This window comes from Pseudochaenichthys georgianus, chromosome 19 (assembly GCF_902827115.2).
Source record: "Pseudochaenichthys georgianus chromosome 19, fPseGeo1.2, whole genome shotgun sequence".
Taxonomy (NCBI): Eukaryota; Metazoa; Chordata; class Actinopteri; order Perciformes; family Channichthyidae; genus Pseudochaenichthys; species Pseudochaenichthys georgianus.
The window spans coordinates 1898602-1919006 of record NC_047521.1 but is presented as its reverse complement, the minus strand read 5'-3'; the positions used below and the strand labels follow the sequence as shown (position 1 = coordinate 1919006).

The 20405-nt window shown below is 41.0% G+C and overlaps 1 protein-coding gene across 1 annotated transcript in view; it reads left to right on the top strand.

The window, feature by feature from the left end:
- The window catches only part of reep3b (receptor accessory protein 3b), a 56652-nt gene that overhangs the window by 25933 nt on the left and 10314 nt on the right, over positions 1-20405 (top strand). The window contains exons 3-6 of the mRNA XM_034107249.2: positions 9762-9841; positions 11226-11346; positions 11449-11562; positions 20071-20233. Coding sequence (XP_033963140.1) covers positions 9762-9841; positions 11226-11346; positions 11449-11562; positions 20071-20233 — 478 coding nt within the window. The remainder of the gene's footprint in view (positions 1-9761; positions 9842-11225; positions 11347-11448; positions 11563-20070; positions 20234-20405) is intronic.

Sequence of the window (20405 nt, the reverse complement as noted above, 5' to 3'; positions counted from 1 at the left end):
AGGAGATAGCGGAGAGAAGCGCTCCAAGGTGTGGTTAAATGTTACCCGTCTCGATGTGGACAATGCTCCTTGCCAAGAGTGTTAGCATGTAAGGGCGGTAACACGAGCAATTTGTCGAAACATTTAGAAAAAGTGCTCCACATCCAGACGGAGGAATGCACTGAGTTCCACTGTCTTTCTAGCAGCTCTGTAGCCCCCCCATCCACGAGTAACGTTTCCACGTCAGGTGTTATGCATGCTAGCAGCAACACACGGAGCTAACACAATTATACAAACATGGGTTAATAATGAGGTAACAGAGTTACTCTTTATTTTGTTAAAGTTTCAGCTATTCTGTTTACAGTTCTGTCATCAGATTATTTAATACGATTTGTTAAAACATTGTTGTTTCTTTTGATGTGAATTTTGTTTTTGTTTTTTGCAGGTTACCCTTGAAAAAGAGATCTTTTGATCTCAAGGGGCTTTCACCTGGTTAAATAAAGGCTACAAACAAACAATTAATTTCATTTAAATAAAAAGCAATGTTAATTTTGTTCACAATTTGTTAAATACATTTAATAATATATGTATTTTTGAATCAAGTATTCATCTATATTGTCTTCATTGTTAGTTTCCACATGCCTAAAACAACCTCAAGCTAAATCTAAAAGTTGATGGCTAAATAAGAGCGTTTGAGAAATTGTGCAAGGCATACAGTAATAGTCCGAATAGTCGATTCATCGTTTCATTAATAAATAGATTAATCGGTTATCAAATTAGTCGTTTGTTGCAGCCCTATTATCCCATGTATAAATAAAACGTGTTATTCAGCAACCCTTGCAATTTGGGATTTTATTTTTGGTTGGTAGACCTCGGTGAGCTGGTCATTTCAAAAGTAGCTCACCAGCCAAAAAAGTGTGGGCACCCCTGATTTAGATGATCCAGAAGAGGATTGGGAGAATGTCATATGGTCAGATGAAACCAAAATAGAACTTTTTGGTAAAAACTCAACTAGACGTGTTTGGAGGAGAAAGAATGCTGAGTTGCATCCAAAGAACACCATACCTACTGTGAAACATGGGGGTGGAAACATCATGCTTTGGGGGCAGTTGTTCTGCAAAGGGACCCAGGACGACTGATACGTGTACAGGAAAGAATGAATGGGGCCATGTATCGTGTAGTGCTGTAGCGACTTCAAAATATCGTCGACGACATATTTCCGCGTCGACGCGTCGCTACACACACGTGGGTCACCCAAAGCAACAAGCAGTTCTAGCTGTGGTGGCTACCATTAGCAGCTAGCATTTGCTCTCCGATTTTTACATAAAAATGGAATTATGGATTATAAATTCAATAATTTTTTTATACATAGACGCTAAAAACCTATGGATTAACCGATTCAGCCACGTTTTTATCTCATTTTAATGCAATTGAACACGTCTTTTGATCAGATTGACAGCTACGGTGGGTGAGACAATCTCCCTAGAAGCTCTGTAAAGGTACGTGTTGTGATGACTGTATTTGCTTCCCCTGTCGCGAGTCCGGATCACTCGGTGATGATACTATATACCTACATAATCTGTGGAGTCTCAGCTTTAATCGGATATATTGTATGTGCAGCTACGATAAGTAATAAGGGTACTTTTATCTTGAGTTCTGTGCCAATGTCCGTTAGCATTTTTCGCTCAGGGGTAATTTAGATGCTTCTTATGAGACTTGTGTTTTGTTTTGGTAAACATGGTAACATATCGTCAGTTAGCTGAGATTATTTCCGTTAATCTGGTATAACACATTAATAGGTTCTTAAATATTAAGATCCCCTGAGACACAGTATCGTGAAACATTTTTTCTTTACATTACGTTTTTTGTTAATTGAACAACAGTAAAACAATCGTTAGATTAGTCGACTAATTGATCAAATAATCGCCCGATTAATCGTTTTCAAAATAATCGTTTCCCCCCAGCACTGGTATCGTGAGATTTTGAGTGACAACCTCCTTCCATCAGCAAGGGCATTGAAGATAAAACGTGGCTTGGGTCTTTCAGCATGACAATGATCCCAAACACACCGCCTGGGCAATGAAGGATTAGGTCCTGGAGTGGCCTAGCCAGTCTCAAGATCTCAACCCCATAGAAAATCTTTGGAGGGAGTTGAAAGTCCGTATTGCCCAGCGACAGCCCCAAAACATCACTGCTCTAGAGGAGATCTGCATGGAGGAATGGGCCAAAATACCAGCAACAGTGTGTGAAAACCTTGTGGAGACTTACAGAAAACGTTTGAGCTCTGTCATTGCCAACAAAGGGTATATAACAAAGTATTGAGATGAACTTTTGTTATTGACCAATATTTTTTTAAATCAGACAATGTGATTTTCTGGATTTTTTTTTCTCATTTTGTCTCTCATAGTTGAGGTATACCTCGGATGAAAATTACAAGCCTCTCATCTTTTTAAGTGGGAGAACTCGCACAATTGGTGGCTGACTAAATACTTTTTTGCCCCCACTGTACACGGCAACACACACACACACACACACACACACACACACACACACACCACACAACACACCACACAATGGCAGATGCAAGCATCAGCGAGAGCAAGCAGAGCGCATTTACAACTTGGAGATATAACCACTATTTTCAATTTGTGGAGATAAAGGACGCAAAAAATATTACGGTAAAATGTAAACTGTGTGCAGGACAGAAAGCATTGTCCACATCGAATAACAGCAATGCCAATCTCCTGAAGCACCTAACTAATGTACATGGGCTATACAACTATTCGCCAAAGACCCCACCGTCTCAAACTACCGGCAGTGACCCCAACATTTTTTTTTTTAAATCGCCACATGTCACCCAGAGTCAACTAACGGATTGAATTGCCAGGTATGTTGTTGAGGAGTGTAGTTGTTTTTAATTTCATATTGCACTACTTAGAACTTGATTGTTGAGGCTACAATAAGATGCCTGTCAAAATGTCTAAACGTATCTTTTGTGTTTATATTGTTCCACTACATTTCATAATGATAATTGCTACAATGAGGGGGAGTTGTCTTTTTTCTGCTTTTCTCTTACTTTGCCACAGAACAAACACAAACATTTGTGTTTTTATTGTTATTATTTTAAACTAAAGTAATTTGTTGCTAGTTACTTTTATAACTTAGTAACTAATAAAGTAACTAGTTACTTTTTGAGAGCAGTAACATTACTAGTTACTTTTTAAAAGTAACTTGCCCAATACTGGCCTAACACTGAGAAATAATACATGGAAATACTATATGTATAAGATAATATCAAAGAATCTAGAAGGAAGTGTTTGAGATGTTGTGAACAGTATTCCTCAGTATTCATTATGGGTTTGTTTGGTGGATGGTTTAATACCAATTATACTTCTGCCTGCTACATGTGTCTGCATGATGTAAATGTTGTCATCTGTCTGTGGCCACTTAACAAACCAAACATGTGTTTATAAAGACGCCCAAATATATTATAAACGGAACCAATGTTTCTGTTCATGTTCACATCCCTCATTTGCTTTAGGCAGACATTAGAGCAACTTGCACTAGTCGGAATGAGTCCTTAACCTGAAATTAGTTGGCATTACACACTTCCGGGCTCCCTTGTCTTGAAGGTAATTTTTTTTTTATTGGATAGATGCCTGAAATAAAGTCTCTGGATTCACATTTGCCTACAACACACTATTTATAAAAATCCCATTGCTTTTAGTTTATTTTTTAATATTTGTGAAACTTTATTGACCCAACTATTGTATTCAAAGGATAACATATTCTAATGACTAATTAATCCTTAATTACATATATTTGCAGCCATTTTTGCATTTAAGTGACCCTGTGGTTACATTTTACTCGTGAAGTTCCCATACAAAGGTAAATACAAGATGAAGAGAGTTATTTAGCTGAATAAACTTGTCCGCTCCCAGGGTTAGCATAACCATTGGCCCAGTGTCTGTTTAGAGCTGAACGTCAGATGTCAGTAATTCACAGACAGGCGTAGTAAATGTCTGCTATTGCCTCGGAAGGAAAATGGCTGCTGTATATTTCACTGACGGTCACGTCTTTATGTCCTCCCTACTGATGAGATGAAGGAGAAGAACACGCTGTTAGAGACGGAGAGAAAAGGAATGGGGTCTGAAGCGGAAGATGAAAGCGAGAGACAGAGGAAGTGGGGGGAGGAAGTGGATTGAAACATATAAATTAGTGATGTGTCGGTCGCGAACGAGCCAATTTCTTTGAACGGCTCTTTGGTACGAACGAGGGGAACCGAGTCGTACTTGGTGAGAGCCATTCTTTTTATCGCGCAATCGTTGGTCCGCACCAGTCTATGGTCCGCTCTCACTGCCTGCCAAAATCCACTCGCCTTTTAAAAAGCTTGATTTTGTTCCCCAAACGTATTCTGTGAAGACCCGCCCCTACTCTGGTAGGTTTCAGCCATAGTGTTCAGCACGAGGAGTGAGATGGGGTGGGTCTTAACGGAATACGCGCGAGAGAGAAGTCATAACAAGTGGTACAGGACAGGTAGACGACGTGTTTTTCGGATGGAAAATGAGCCAAACGCGAAAACGCAGCAGCATTTGGATGCACTTCAACCAAACCCAGGCAGTGATAAAGCGCACCATTGTAAAGCAACATATCCTTTAAAGCAGGGTCAACACAGTGGCGACCGTGACTTTTATACCGGGGGTCCTTCTCAGGTCGATTTAAATTGAATCCTTGCATCCCTTCACCTTGCGTCGTTTCCCTGCGTTTAGTCCCTCCCACCAGGGAAGCATGGAGAGACGCAAGGAAACCACGAGAAGCAGGGAAATGAGTTTTAATAGCAATGGGACGTCCTTTCTCCGGAGCGTCACGTGAAGCGACGTCTGTTTGTGATGACGCTGCACAGCTGTTCGTCTGACCCGCAGCCAGCTCTGTCCCCGTTAACATTTTTTGACCACTTTCTTGTTCAGATATATCACATATTTGTAACTAAATGATACATGAATTGAAACAAAATACAGTATAGACTCGTGAGTTTCATGTATTTCTTCACTCCGCTGGGAAACTGCTCTCATGTAAGAAGCAATCAGATCAGTGCATGCACTACATCGTCCAATCAGTGAGCGATACACTGTAAGGGGGCGGGGCGAGTATCTGTGGATTTCATCGGAGGTGGTCTGGCGATTCCTCGATTATCGCTCCGCCTTTATCGCTCCTCGGTCCTCCGCAGAAATAGCGCCATGGGACGGTACTCAAGATGGCGCAGACAAATCAACTTCCGGTGATACCGAGGAGCGACGGAAATGGAAATGAAAATAGAGAAGGACCCCTAGTCCCTCTGACCCCCACCCCCTTCCCTCGAGTTATTACGTCACAGCGTATACTTCAGCGGAATATCAAAACAACGGGCCGGGGGTGCCAAAACGCTTCAATGAAAGCGACCCTCTACCACACAAAACAACACCTGTAAATAACCCTATTTGTGTTCTTTGACAATTGAAAAGGATATTGCATTGTGTTTGTTACTTTCGTTGCAGTTGTATGTCTATAGTGTAATTTGGCATGCTTTTATTTGAAGGCGAGTTAACGCTGTTGGCAGGAAGTTGTTGGTTGCAATGGAAACAAGAAAAGTTTCGCAGCGGGCGGAACTTGTCATAATGTCCGCGATTAATAACACCCACCCATTTAGAGGGAATATTGATTGGTCAATTGTACTGTCATTTGACATTACTCTCTCGTTTAGTTTACAATAGAAGAGGTGAAGTCCCTCCCCTTCCGGTGGGGACTCATGGGACCTTATTTCGGAAAAAGTTTGTATTGAAGTCAATGGAGAGAGAAAGATTATCTCTCGATCCCGTTTGAATTGTGCCATGAATAACACATGATGTTTGTCAATCTTAAAAAATAATTCTTCCACGTCAAAAAGTCACAGTTTGTCGTAAAACTGTTGAAATATAAGACTATGAAAAATACGCAACTAGAAAGACTACAAATCCCAGAATCCCCGGTCCCGCATGCTGGCTCTTACGGAACCGACTAACGACCCATGTGTGTATGTACAGCTCTCAACATGCCCAGACTTGTAGTGATTTTAAACCTCTTTTAATACTTTTCGCCTCATTCTGAAAGAAAGAAGATGAAATGTGCAAACAGTGACGGCCATCTTGGTGTGTGGTGCAAAGACGGGAGAGTGTAGTTCATTGAGCGGTTTCACACCAAAGTGTTACTTCACAGTTTTACGACACATTTAATTGTTTTTGACTTGTACAATTATCTTTAAAAAAATTGACAAACATCATATGTGTAATTCGTGGCACATTCAAACGGGATCGAAAGATAATCTTTCTCTCTCAATTGACTTTTCCGAAATAAGGTCCCATGGAGCTCAACCGGAAAGGGAGGGACTTCGCCTCTCTATAGCTGGGCCCTCTGTGAATTCATAGCTGGACGTCCAACAGCTCCTCTCTTCACAGTAACTCGCAGAGACGAGCTTCTTTCATTTAACCCTTCACATTCCAACAGAAACTGAATAGGCTATTCGAATGATTTTTTCTTTGGAAATGTTATTTTAAATGCAATTAAATCAAGTTATTTTGGTATAACTATGAAAAATATAACTAAAATATATTTTAGAAAAAATATATCCTATATTTTTTTTTAATGTTTGTAAATATTATTTTGTAGAATATCTTAGGCCCTCACAGAGGGCCTAGGGCCCTGACGGCTCAACAAATAATCTCCATCGCCACTTAAAAACACAGTATCTAATATTAAGAGTTGCGTGAAGGCAAGGCAACTTTATTTACTTAACACATACAGAGGGTAAATTCAAAGTAGTACATTCACTGACATGGATATGGCGCCACCTTGTGTCATGTTTACAATGCAGATTATGACATTAGGTCTTGGAATACAGTCAATCATTATCCTGGTGATTATTTCGCAGATAAACCTAGTAACCCCGCCCCCTTTTTAAAAACCGGCTCTTTTGAACGGCTCTTTGAAAGGAACGGAGCCATAAGATCCGGCTCCCTTCAAAGAGCCATAATTCCCATCACTAATATAATTAGATTCCTTTCTTACAACGCTCTGTGTGTCGCTCTCTATCCCAGTGGCGTAGCCACCATAGGGCCGCCCAGTTTACTCATTGGCCCACCCTGAGAAAGCTTCTGTGTCATTTTAAAATTATTTTTTTATTATTATTATAAAAAATGTATTCACCCGTTGAGAATATCCAATAATTCAAAGTGAAATTCAAGTGAACAAATATCGAGTTTAATTAATGTTGTATGTGCTTTGTCCTCTGAACCGAACTCATTTACGGTAAAAACTGATTGTTGGTTCCGGCGCGCCGTAATAACGTGAGAGAGGCGGAGAGCTGCAAGATAAATGATGGCTCAAAGTTCACTAATGAACTTTCGTTTTAAAATAAAAAAAACCAGACTCCAAGAAGAGCCCCCGCTGCCCTCATCTAGCAGCGATCTATAAAATCATTTTCTGATAAAGATGAAATAGCCCCCTCTCCCCACCTCTCCTGCTGCTGGGCTGTTGTTAACGGAAACTCTGCACGGTTCCCTCGTCCCTTGGAAGAGGCGGAGAGGTGGGTGTTTCTCATCTGCTGGTGGACAGTCCTGAGAGCTATACACAGGGTTGCTTTGTGTTGTAACGGAATACAGGTAACGGCGTTACGTAATCAGAATACACAAATCAAGTGTGTTCAGCTGGCGTTACATTTGAAAAACGAGTAATCTGATTACAGTTACTTTCGTAAACCTGAAGTGAATACATGTTGGAATACTTATTGGAATTATTGGTGGAAAAGTTTCCTCACAAAATGTAATATTCATTACCGGCAGAACTGTGTGCACACTGAACTCTGCACAGCGCTGCAGCATGTCTGTGAGCGAGAGAGATGCAGCGTGTCTGTGAGGCCCCGCCCCCGCACGCAGATGAGAGAGAGAGAGATCTCTTTTAAAATAATTGAAAGTTAGAAACGGAGATGGTTAGATAAAATGTGCAAGATAACGTTTATGTAGCATTTCTTTATTGTCGAAATGATGACATTTATAACGGGATCAAATCAAAGTGAATGGCCTGCTGCTGCTGAATGCATGGGGCAAGTGACTGGAAAAAGTTTCAGATAATAATAATAAATAATGATAATTCATTCTATTTAGGGGCCTTTCAAAGCACCCAAGGACACCTTACAATTCATAACATATTCTAAGGAAAGGTTTTAAGACAGTACAAAGAATGCAGTCCGGGTGATGTTTTTTATGTGGGGTGCAGATGAGAGAGCTGTCCAGAATGACACCAATGTTGTGTTTGTGCTCTTGATAAGCCATTAAAACAGTAAAATACGTGTCTCCTGTTCACCAAAACATACCCATCTGTTATGGAAAAAGAAAGTATTCCAAAAGTATTCTAAAAGTAATCTGCCACCGGTACCGGCGGGGATTGTTGTTAGCTTCTGATGCGCAGAAGAAAAATCTGGCCCACCTATTTTTTACAGGCCCACCCTAAAGTACATTTCTGCCTACGCTACTGCTACTGCTCTATCCTCTTTACATTTATCATCAGCGTGTGTGTGTAGGGAGTTCACCATGAGGTCATCAATTAAGCAGTCCAGCAATAGTGTGAGTCATACTGCAGGCATGTGTGTGTCATTCTGACACTTTGTGGTTGAAAAAAGGAGAACAGAAGAGAAAGAAAAACACATTCACCTTTCTACAACACTAACTTTACACACTCACTCGTCCTAACACACACACCCACACACACACACCTCACTCACTCACTCACTCACTCACTCACTCACTCACTCACTCACTCGACCTACGCAATTGCGATCGCCGTCTTGCTAGTGCTTTGCATGAGGTTAGTCATTTTGTCCGACTTGCTCTGGAGGCTCGCCTACATGAGACGTTGAAATCTCGCGGGACAAAGACGCCCGCAGACTTGAAAGCGAGGCGCGGCGAGGCGGCACAGTTTCTCTCCACAGGCTGCGGAAGCGAAATGCTTGATGGAAACGACTCACTGGTATCTCGAGCGCTCATTGGTGGTTTTTACCAACTCTCCAATTGGCTCGGCAAAAGTTGTTGTTGTTTTGTGTCAGTTTTACGTCGCCACTTCCATTCACATTTTCATCATTGTTCTACAATGTTTATCATGAATTAATATCCATATATTTTATACTATACTTGCACTGCTTACCGTTTTCATACTTTATATATCTTAGCATATTCATACACACTGTTCATACTGTCCATACTGCTCACAGGCTGCTGTGTATTCATACGCCTCACTATTTTTTCATCATTCAATTCATTCTATATTTTATTCTGTAGATTGTGTACATTACTTTTCACTTACTGCTTTTTGCACTCCTAAACTGCATTTCGTTGTCTCCTGTAATCTGCCTGTAATCTGTGCAATAACACTACAGTTGAATCTAATCTTAAGCAGGAACAAATGTATTTACTTAGTACATATCTGACATTAACGACACAACACGTGTGCATTCTTTATAAATGCAAACACGAGTCAAGAAGAAGAAGAAGAAGAAAAAAAAAGAAGAAGAAGAAGAAGAAGAAGAAGAAGAGAAGAAGAAGAAGAAGAGAAGAAGAGAAGAAAGAAGAGCAGAAGAAGAAGAAGAAGAAAGAAAAGAAGAAAGAAGAACGCAGAGTCACGTCCTGTCTAAACACCATTCGACCCCAACCACTGTGCCATTTAAAGCAGTTTTTCGCTGTGATGCTCAGTGTTTTTTCTGTTGTGTGTCTGCATAGGTGCGATGGATGATGTACTGGATTGTGTTTGCCCTCTACACTGTGGTCGAGGCCGTCACTGACCTAACCTTGCATGGTGAGTACCACACAAATACACACATGTTTACCAACTACTAAAAATAGTTACACAGCAATCTTTTTATCATTATCTAAACTCATTGTCTAAATGGCCCTCTCCTACTTTACTATACAGTATGTACACTGCACCTTCACTGACCAGTGATCATTAATTAGGTTGGTATATGGAGTTTCAGAGTTAAAGGTCCCCTATTATACTCTTTTTTTTGTAATATATTATAGTTCTCAGATAAATACAAAAGATGTCTCTGAGTGTTTGGCTGTAATACCAAACAGATAATTGTACCATGTCGTAAACTCCTTTTGTTTCAGCCCCTGTTCCAAAAGTGCAGATTCAGTGTCTGTAGCTTTACATTCTAATAAATTGCCTCTCCCCACGCCCCTCTGAGAGATATTTGGTTAAAAAGAAGCTCAATGGTGCTCGATTCAGGTGATAAGGTGGGGGGGGGGGGGGGGTTAGGGTTACCTTGGTTGGCTATTGGCTAATGGTTGCAAAACCCAAAAAACGTTGTGACATCACAAAGTCGCCTAAATCTGATCGGCTCATTTTCAGACAGGTTTTTAATATAGATGGATCAGGGCAAAAGAGAGATATCTTTTTTCCTGAAACTTCACAAATCTCTTAACACAGAGGGTACACATATCTATGTAGGGCAAACAATGGAAAAGGGAATATTGCATAGTAGGTGACCTTTAAGAAATGTAATTGGAAAGTCCTTGTAGTAATCAGAATGATAGATGAAAGAATGCATGGGTAGTGGGTACACATAAAGGACTTAACAAGTGTAACCTTGGGCTTTACATAACCTACTCTTTAATGCTGCTAGTCTTTGGTGTGAGGCTATTCACTGAATTTCACAAAGCATCGTTTGCAAGATGTACTGTTTTAAAAGGCTACAACTCGACTGACTGACTGACATAAAATAAAAAAAGGACATTTACTAGATGCAAAAGAAGCAAATTTGTACACGTATGGAAAATGTAGTGCACTGCTTATTATCTCATTATCCCATTAGTACATTAAGATTGAAAACTGGCAATGAGGCAGAATACCATTAATGGTTAACTGAACCTTGAGAACACTCGAAGATGTGAAAGGTGCCTGTGGTGGGATTTGGGGAAAGTGGAGAGGTTTTGAATGGACAATCTGAACTGAACTCAACAATACCACCTCCCGATCGTTCCATATGTGTTGGGGCTGATCCCTAACCTTGATATAGTGCCATGTAAAACATCATTTGAAGGTGAAAGAGCACCACCACCAATTTGGTAGGCTGAAGCACAGCCCAACTACTGTTTGCTCATTGTTATCCTTTACTTTAGTTGTAAGAACACCACAGTGTGGGAGGATGATAGCCATGACAATGTTGTGGTGTATGTGTCCAGGTTTCCTCTGTACTACGAGCTGAAGATAGCCTTTGTGATCTGGCTGCTGTCCCCTTACACCAGAGGAGCCAGTCTTATCTACAGGAAGTGTCTGCACCCCCTCCTGTCCTCCAGAGAGAGGGTAAGATGATCCATGTGTTTGTTGCTGAGAATATTACAGTCACACCTCGTTGTGCTTGATTAAGTGGTCTACTAGAAAACCTAATTGATTGTCTTCCTGTAGGAAATCGATGAGTATATCGTGCAGGCCAAAGAGAGGAGTTATGAGACCATGGTCAACTTTGGGAAGCAAGGCCTGAGCATCGCAGCCACCGCGGCCGTGTCTGCAGCCGTCAAGGCAAGTGTCTCTTTATATCACATCATATTTGTTTAAAGGTGCTTTTTATAGCATGTAGGGGTTTATATTTTAGGGCTGAACAATTCATCTGAATTGTATCCAAATCGCAATGGTCTAGTAGTGCAATATCCATTTGGTAAAGGCAGATTATATGCAAATATCATTCTACATAAATTTTTCCCGGCCTACAAACATTTTTCACAGACGTAATAACAAACGTAAAAAGTTTGTACAGATCCCTATTTCCATGTTATATGAAACATATTTCAAACCATTTTCCTTCCCTTCAATATCATGAATCTCTATCACAAGTGCAATATCATCAAACATAACGCTATTAGTAATTTTTTTAGATCGTACACATAACAATTATTTGTACTCATGATTTTTGATTGATGAAGGCCTTTTTTGTATTTACAAAGACTTCCCAGTAATATGGCTGATGCAGTTGTACCCCCTTATCTAATGTTGTGTTATTTCTCCAATGAAGACGTTTCCCATGAATACTGCTCCCTCACCTCAAGTCTTGCTTAGCTGAGGTGTTAAACATGGAAGAAAGTATATGTTTTGGCTTCATTTGCTTCGATACATACGAAGGAAAGCAATCCAGCAGGTTGTTTGCCAAATTCAAAACTGCACTTAAACGGCTTATTGAACCACATGTAAAGAAACAGACAGACAGTGTAATTGGTTTGCAGGAGAGCTGCATTTCATATTTTAAAGATGGTATGTAAAACATTGAGCTCATGCATATGTACTCCACTCTGAGTGTGTCTATGAACCAGCTGTTGTTCAGAAGCAAGCTACCACTCACTGCAGCCAGAATAAAAGAGGTGTGTGTGAAGTGGTTTCATCAGCACTGTGTGAAACCGCCGGGTGTCGGATCATCCTAGTGATCTCCTGGTTTAGGCTGCGCTTGCACTGAGGTAATCCCAGGCAGTGGGAATCTGCTCTGAAGTCAAGAGCCACATTCAAAGCAGGTGCTGCTGTAGTTGCATGAAACTGGACTATTAAGATGCTTATGAGTAATGATTAGGGTTGTAACGATACCAAAAACTCACGGTACGATAATATCGCGATAACAAGTCCACGGTACGGTATTTATCGCGATATTGAATAATAAAGAATTTTTTTTTTTTATTTAAAAAATGTTATACTTGGAAAAATGTTCTTTATTAATAATAAATATGATTTGTACAGCATTTTTGTTGGATAGCAGTATTTGAAAGTGTCAAAAACAAAGTGACAGTAACAGACTGGAACAAGAAAACCAGTAAAACTCACAGATACCTCATTCACTTGCTCCTGTGGGTATTGTCCACAGTACATGACCATTGCATGTATGATATGTGTAATGTGTATTTGTAAAGCGCTTTGAGCATCTGGAAAAGCGCTATAATAAATGTAAGGAATTATTATTATTATTCACACCAACGCAACTCCGGTTCAAGCTCCGTGCTAGAGCTTTTCAGGTTCATAACCGGTTCTTCGGTTTAGCTCCGGCTCTTTTCACACCGCCCATAGTCCGACTGGTGCTGCGTCATTGTGTCATCGTTTGCGTCATTGTGTCATCGTTTGCGTCATTGTGTAACCGTTTGCGTGCCTGCTTCATAAAGCCAAAACCGTGCGGAAACCCCTCACAGCTGACACCGACAACAACAACAATGGCCGATTGTGCTCCAGCTTCCTCTGTATCTCTTCAGAAGACCAGATTCCCCAGCAGGTAGCTGGGTCTCTTCAAGTTTCTCCATCGTTGTGTACAAACTGGATAAAGCGCGGGCTTTTTCATCAATGTTTATTTATATAGCCCAATATCACAATTTTGTTGTTGTTCAGGAGTTGATCCCGCCCCTGCCCCCGCCTCGACGTAAGCGTGACGTATGCGGTGCTTTTGCTCTAGCCGGACAATGTTTTGGTGCTTGAAACAAACCGGATTCCGGAGCTAAGAGGCTGCTCCGCTGCGGTGTGAACAGGAAAACCCGGTGCTTTTCAAGCTCCAGCTCTGAACCGGCCCTGAAACGAATGAGGTATAAGTCACTCACTCGGCATCATCAGACAGGTTTTTAGGAATATGAGAATGTCCACATCTCCAGGTAGAAGCTGGGATGTTTGGGCGTTTACAATATCCCCTGCTCTGGAAAAGAACTCTCTCGCTTGGTACTGATGTTGCTGGGACAGCAGTGGTCGCGTTAAACAAATGTTTTTTTTTAACAATGACGGAAAAATCTGAAAGCAGTCTGTCATTTTGACAGATTAGAACAAACTCGGAACAGCACCAACGTGTCCCCGCAGCGAGGCTCTGGTGTTATGCCTGTTATGCATGCCCTCCAAAAGGAAATGATATAGTTTCCAAACCGTACTTTGCCGTACAGATCAACACATGTCTGGGAGTTTTTGCTTTACGCTGTGGCAATAATGGATTATGAGGGATTTTTACGATCCTGTCTGTCAAAATGACGGACAGCGAAAAAGTCTAACGCCACCTCAGTGGGACGGAGAGATATGCTTTGGCCATGGGTGACAGCAGTGGGTCAAACTGTGCATTGTCTCTCCACCACTTCAAAAACAATACCGTTTTTGCCAAGAAGGTGAGGCTTATTGACAGGGCGAGATATACATATACTGTTGGTACTTGTCAATGTCTCTAGCTATGTACATGTAGCCCTGTAAATACGAGTGTTTAAAAAATAATTCAGTCTCACGACAGTATTGGGACGTTTCTTTATCGTGATATTCGGTATATTGTTACATCCCTAGTAATGATCCTTCGGAAGGACAACAAGTAAAGATCATTACATGACATGTCACTTGTTAGACGCTTTTATCCAAAGCGACTTCCATACTGTGGCAATCCCCACAGGAGCACTTTGGGGTGAAGTGACACAACGACATGCTGACTGCAGTGGGGTTTGAACCTGTGACCCCCTGATCCCAACACCAACGCCCTAGTCCACTGCGCCACACGCCTCACTATATGGGTGTGGCTCAAAATCATGTTTTAGTTTTGAGATGGATCCTGTTGGTCAGCGTATTTTGACGAGTCATCCTTTACCTCCTTTGATGTTCTTTTGTCTTGCAACAATACCATGTTTTCGTACTTAACATGTCAAAATTAGATGAGCATAAACTTTTCAAAACTTTAACAAAAACAATATTTCCGGTTTGTCAATCAAGATAATTTGTTATGGAAAATGCATTGGAAGGTTAAAAACCAACAGGGCAAAACTGAATGGGTATGATAATAGTAGAGATATATTTGTAAAAGATAAAACCATGTAATATTTACTAAAATGAAGGGATTGTGATGTGGTGAAAATGCGGTTATATGAGGTGCTTCTCCACGATAAGTGCTACATTATATGCAATTTAGAGGCCGCCAGATGTAAGTACAGCACAGAAAGCCAAACAACATACTGCTGGGGATGGGGGAAGAAGCAACACATATTTTAGAAACAAATCTGAATCTGTGTAACCTCACACTATATTAAGAATATTTTCACTGCCTTATCTTAAGTCAGCCCTTTAGGTGGAGAACTGAGGCTGTTATCTATGCAAGCTTCAAACCCCAAATAATGAGGGTAATAAGGGTCATTCCTGGCAGGACACTGAAGGGGCTGGCTTTAGGAGGCAACCAGTGATCAGAAAACAAAGGCATCATGTGCTAAAGTGTCCCTGTTTCTATCAAAGTACTCTGGGTTTAGTTTAAACTTCCTTAACAAGAACCAGGTTGCTCAAATCCAGGACTCTGAAACCAGGATATGATGTGTACATGCACGTGGGCATAACCAGGACACAACCCCCGATCCTACCAGAGATACAGGTGTACTGTATGTGAACTGCATTCAGCTGAGCTGTTTGGAAGTCTAAGGAAAAAGTAGCCCTGGTGAAACTCCACGGGACATTCATTCTCTTTCACTACTGATGTCCTCTGGTTCACAAGCTCTTCAGTCGTACTGCTTTGAAAACTGGACCACTGTTACTCTTCAATTCAATTGGCTTGTGTAGACTTAATTCAGCCACAGTGTGCCCTTATTCTACAGTGTGAGACTTGTTCAAACCCTCCTGTCTCTGCTAACATTAATCACTGCTTCAAAGACAAGACGCTCTTACCCTCCAACATTCCTCTCTCTCTCTCTCCCTTTATCTCCTATATTCCTTTTATTTCTATTGCCTCTCCTTGTCTTTATTGTTTCTCTCTTCTTCCCCTCCCTCTGGGGTGAATCAGCACAGCTTTAGGTCACAGTGCCGTTTCAGATCCTTTCAAAGCTTGTGGTGGTTTAAGCTGGAATGTGATTAACCTTGTACAATAAAAGCAGCTGCATGGACATGAAGTCCGCCGGTCTGCAGCGCCTGACAGACTGGAGCACACAGAGCACCTTTTACACATTGCAGTGCTGTGGTTTTACAAATACATCAGTCGTTTACGGATGGGCTTTCATTGAGTATAAAACTCCTGAGACGATATGCACCACCCTGTATTATGCATGCAGCTCACATGCATATTGATGTGCATGTAGCCTGAGGCTGATTTGAAATGGCATCTGCAAAGCCTCTACAGGTGTTAGCAAGCAGACTGGTTCCTGAACAATTCTTTATTTACTGCTAAAGAATGACATTATATTACATGCATTGATCGTAGCTGACACTGTAACCCAAAGCAAGTGAGCAACAAACAAAGAGTGCATCCAACATATGGGAAACATGAACATGTGTCACGGCTATCCGGCCAAAACCATTTATCTTCACAATATTATTCCAATAATGATCAAATATCTCGCCTAAATAAAGCACTAAAACATAGTGGAATCCACTTGACCTTTTGTTAAGAAACAAATATATATATATTTTTTATAGATTTGGTTAAAATAACTCATTTAGATTCCGATTCAGAAGGGATTCATCATTTTGCATCATTATTCTCTTTTGTATTGGAAAAGATATGAAAACTATCACGGTGTGATGTGTAGAGGATCTGTACCAAACAAATCCGTTTAGTTGCGTCTGTAGAATACTGACTGTCGGCCGGGACATCTGCAGCTGCACAGCACTTATTGTGCCTCCTGCGATTTGAACATATATCTTGTCCATTATTGCCATTTGTATCAAACTTCGATAAATGGTGCAGCCCTAACATAAATACAATTATAACATTGTTGCTATAGCTATTCTTTCTTACACATCTTCTTTTTTTAAAAAGCAGGCCCCATTTTCTACATCTCTACTATCCAATCCAATCCACTTTATTTCTATAGCACATATTAAAAACAGAGGGTTTACCAAAGTGCTTTACAGCAAACATAACATTATAATGAAATATAATATTACAATAATAGATAAAAGGCACACATAAGGAAAGATACAAGGCACACATAAGAATGAATACAAGGTATCCAAAGGCTATGGACAGAAAATAAAAGCATACAAATGGATAAGACATAGCTCAAACTGACTCGGAAGCCAGGGAAAAGAGGTGGGTCTTTTAGGCGGGAATTCAAAGTTTAGAGGGTGGGCGACAATTTGACATGGGGGGGCAGGTCGTTCCAGAGCCTGGGGGCTGCCGCTGAGAAGGCTCGGTCTCCCTGGTCTTTCTCTTGGTTGCAGGGACGACCAGCTGATCAGCCGACCTCAAAGCCCTCGAGGGATGTACACCTTTAGGCTTGAACTATGATGCTTGACGGCCTCTGCAGGTCTTTGTGAGGGTGTTCATGATCTTCCCAATAATGGAAATGTACTAATATCATATTCACTTATTGCAAATATAGGTAAAAAGAAATGATCACTAATGAACACCCCAATGGCAGAATGATGCATGTGCATGGACTTGAACTGTTGCTCCCTGGTATGTGAGCCGCACTGTGCCAAGACTCACCTCAGGTTATGTCTACACACGATGCATCTACCCAGACTCAGAGATGATTGGCAGGGAGCAGCCTGAACAGGTCGCCATTTGATTACAGGGCTAACGCAGAGACACATTTATATCCTCGTGTTCACACCTACAGGCAGTTAAAGAGTCTCTGACGACCTACCCGGCATGTCTTCTGACGGAAGCTTCTCTCTGGGAGGCGGAGCTCAACACTGCACCACCTGGCCAACATGACTTCTTCTAATCATGCCAAGATTAGATTTTCACAGTTATAATACATACATCAATCAATCAATCAATCAATCAATCAATCAATGTTTATTTATATAGCCCAATATCACAAATGTTACATTTGTCTCAGTGGTCTTCACAGTGTGTACAGAATATCAGTATGACAATACGACACCCTCTGTCCTTAGACCCTCACATCGTACAAGGAAACACTTCCAAAGAAAACCCAGTTTAAATACATACATTTGAAACGTTGAGTAAATAACGTCATTAGCTTAGCATACTTGGATATTTTGGACTCATTCTAGACTCAAATAAATCTTCATTCCCAATTGTTTAATTTGTTGTGCCGGTTGCTAGCAAGTGACTGAATGAGACTACATGCTAGCAAGTGACTGAATGAGACGACATGTCATCGTGCTTCACATTAGCCGCCTTAGCTTAGCGCTGGTGCTTTGAAGTCATTGTGACTGTCATTTAGTTTTTCTAAAGCATAATGTTTTCTGCATTCGACCCAAATCCAATGAAAACACCTCATTGCTTTGTGTGAGGAAGCCCGTGTAACACTAGCTTCCGTGTCATCATTGCACCACTCTATTAGCCATTAACATGTATTTGCAGTCTGAGCAACAGATGTATGAATACCTGATGCAGCCCAGCCCGTTGTTGGTTCGATATAGATTGAAGGTTAATAAAAGGCATGTTTGATCTGCTCCACACTCATACAATGGAACATGTCTGTGAACTGTTTCTATAATGAACCTTCGGTGGGAAAACGATGTCTCTTGTTCTTGTATCGCTGGGTTTCTTTTATTTAGTATCCATCCGCAATATATATGATTTTAGAAAGTCTGATCTTATGAAATGTACTTTCTCTGTGTTTGGTCATGATGCTCTGCTCCGGCTTGCTACTAGCTAACCCTCTTGTCACTCTGTTTCTCTTCCTCTCTCTCTCTGTAATGGCATCCTTCTCTCTTCAGGGTGTGTGTGCTTCAGCAGGCTCTGGGAGGTCAAACCAGTCAGTGTAAGCAGCATGGACAGAACCTTCCATTTCATACCATGACACCTTGTGCCCCATCCTTTGACTTTCAAAGTGTTCTTTTTCCATCTTGTTTGTTGTAAAAGAGAATCAACATTTAACTCTATCATTTCCCTATTTGTCTTCCTTTGTATGCCTTACTGTTTGTATTTATTATTTTACTTACCCCCTTATTTTATTATAACACTCAACTTCCTGTTTCTTTTTTTCACTTGCTTTTCATGAAACGTCTTTTCATTCCCTTTTCCTTCCTTGTTGCCCATACCGTGAACTGTTTCCATAATGATGTCTTTGTCATTGTTGAATTTTGGTGTATGTCAAGAATATTCCTTATGATGACAACTCTTTGTGTAGCATGTTGTGTCACTATAGTCTGTTGTTAGGCTGGAAGAGTGTGTGGCAGCCAGAAACTGATCCAAAAGCTACATTTTGATCAACATGACACAAAATGATGACCCTGCTCCAGCCCTGACTAACAGAGGCTGGGTTTAAGTCAGGGTTAGGGTAGAGGGTTAGACTAGTTCAAGTTTAGAATCAGTGTTTTGATACACTGGCAATGGTGAAAGAAAGTCATTCTAAAATGTATTAAAAAAAAAGAAATAAAATAGTAAATTTCTTAAGAATTAAGATTATTATCACGCTAATTAAATTGACAATAGACGTGTTATTAACAGTAATAATAATCTGTATGATTGGGATAATACTTTTCACACTTGATTGTAGTGAACATGTGAGGTCTGTGAGCTTCTGTGATCACAGATGTAAGGATATTGCAGTGAAATAAAAGCATGTACGTAAGAGTGTGTAACCAGAGCGGTTTTAACGGCACAACGGGGACTTGGTTAACTCAGACTGCAGTTCAAAGCAACACCACTGAACTCAGTAGACTGTGAGTCTTTGTGGGAATGCAATGAAACGCAGAGTAACTTAGAGGCTCTGCTGGTGTCTTTCCCTCTTTGTAAGCTACATGTATTCCACCAATAGAATATGTATCAGGGGTTAGGGTCATGCATCGGTAGTAGTTATGATAGCAGCCCATACATGAGCTGATGACCATGCTCATATACAGGAAAACAGACTAACAATCACACAACTTGAGATTTGTTCTGACTGCAGAAATGTTCTGGTTACCAAAAGAACCTCCAGATATTCAGCTGGAGGTGGAACCACCCGTCTCTCACTGTGTCGATGTTAAGGGAGCAGTCGGTCTGTTGACACTCAGTCACTCCATCAGTGTCCATCTAATCTGGTTTCACTCTGCTGTTTACACCTGATGTAATACTGTGTGTGTGTGTGTGTGTGTGTGTGTGTGTGTGTGTGTGTGTGTGTGTGTGTGTGTGTGTGTGTGTGTGTGTGTGTGTGTGTGTCACAGGGTCAGGGTGCCATCACAGAGAAGCTGCGCAGCCTGAGCATGCACGACCTGACCCAGATCAGCCAGCAGGACGACAGAGGAGACCAGCTCTACCAGTACAGCTCCCACTCCTCCAACCCCGCCATCAGGAGGTCCCAGAGCACTGACGCTGCCGATGGACCAGGTACACACACACACAGATAGATACTTACCTTAGTATGAAGTTGTGGACAGTTTCATACTGTATAAAGCCCAACATGTTTTGTTTTTTTAAATCATAATTTTACCAAAATGTTCCTAGTTTGCATTAAAGATTCAGAATTTCACATTAACGGCCCGTCCACACAGCGACGCTT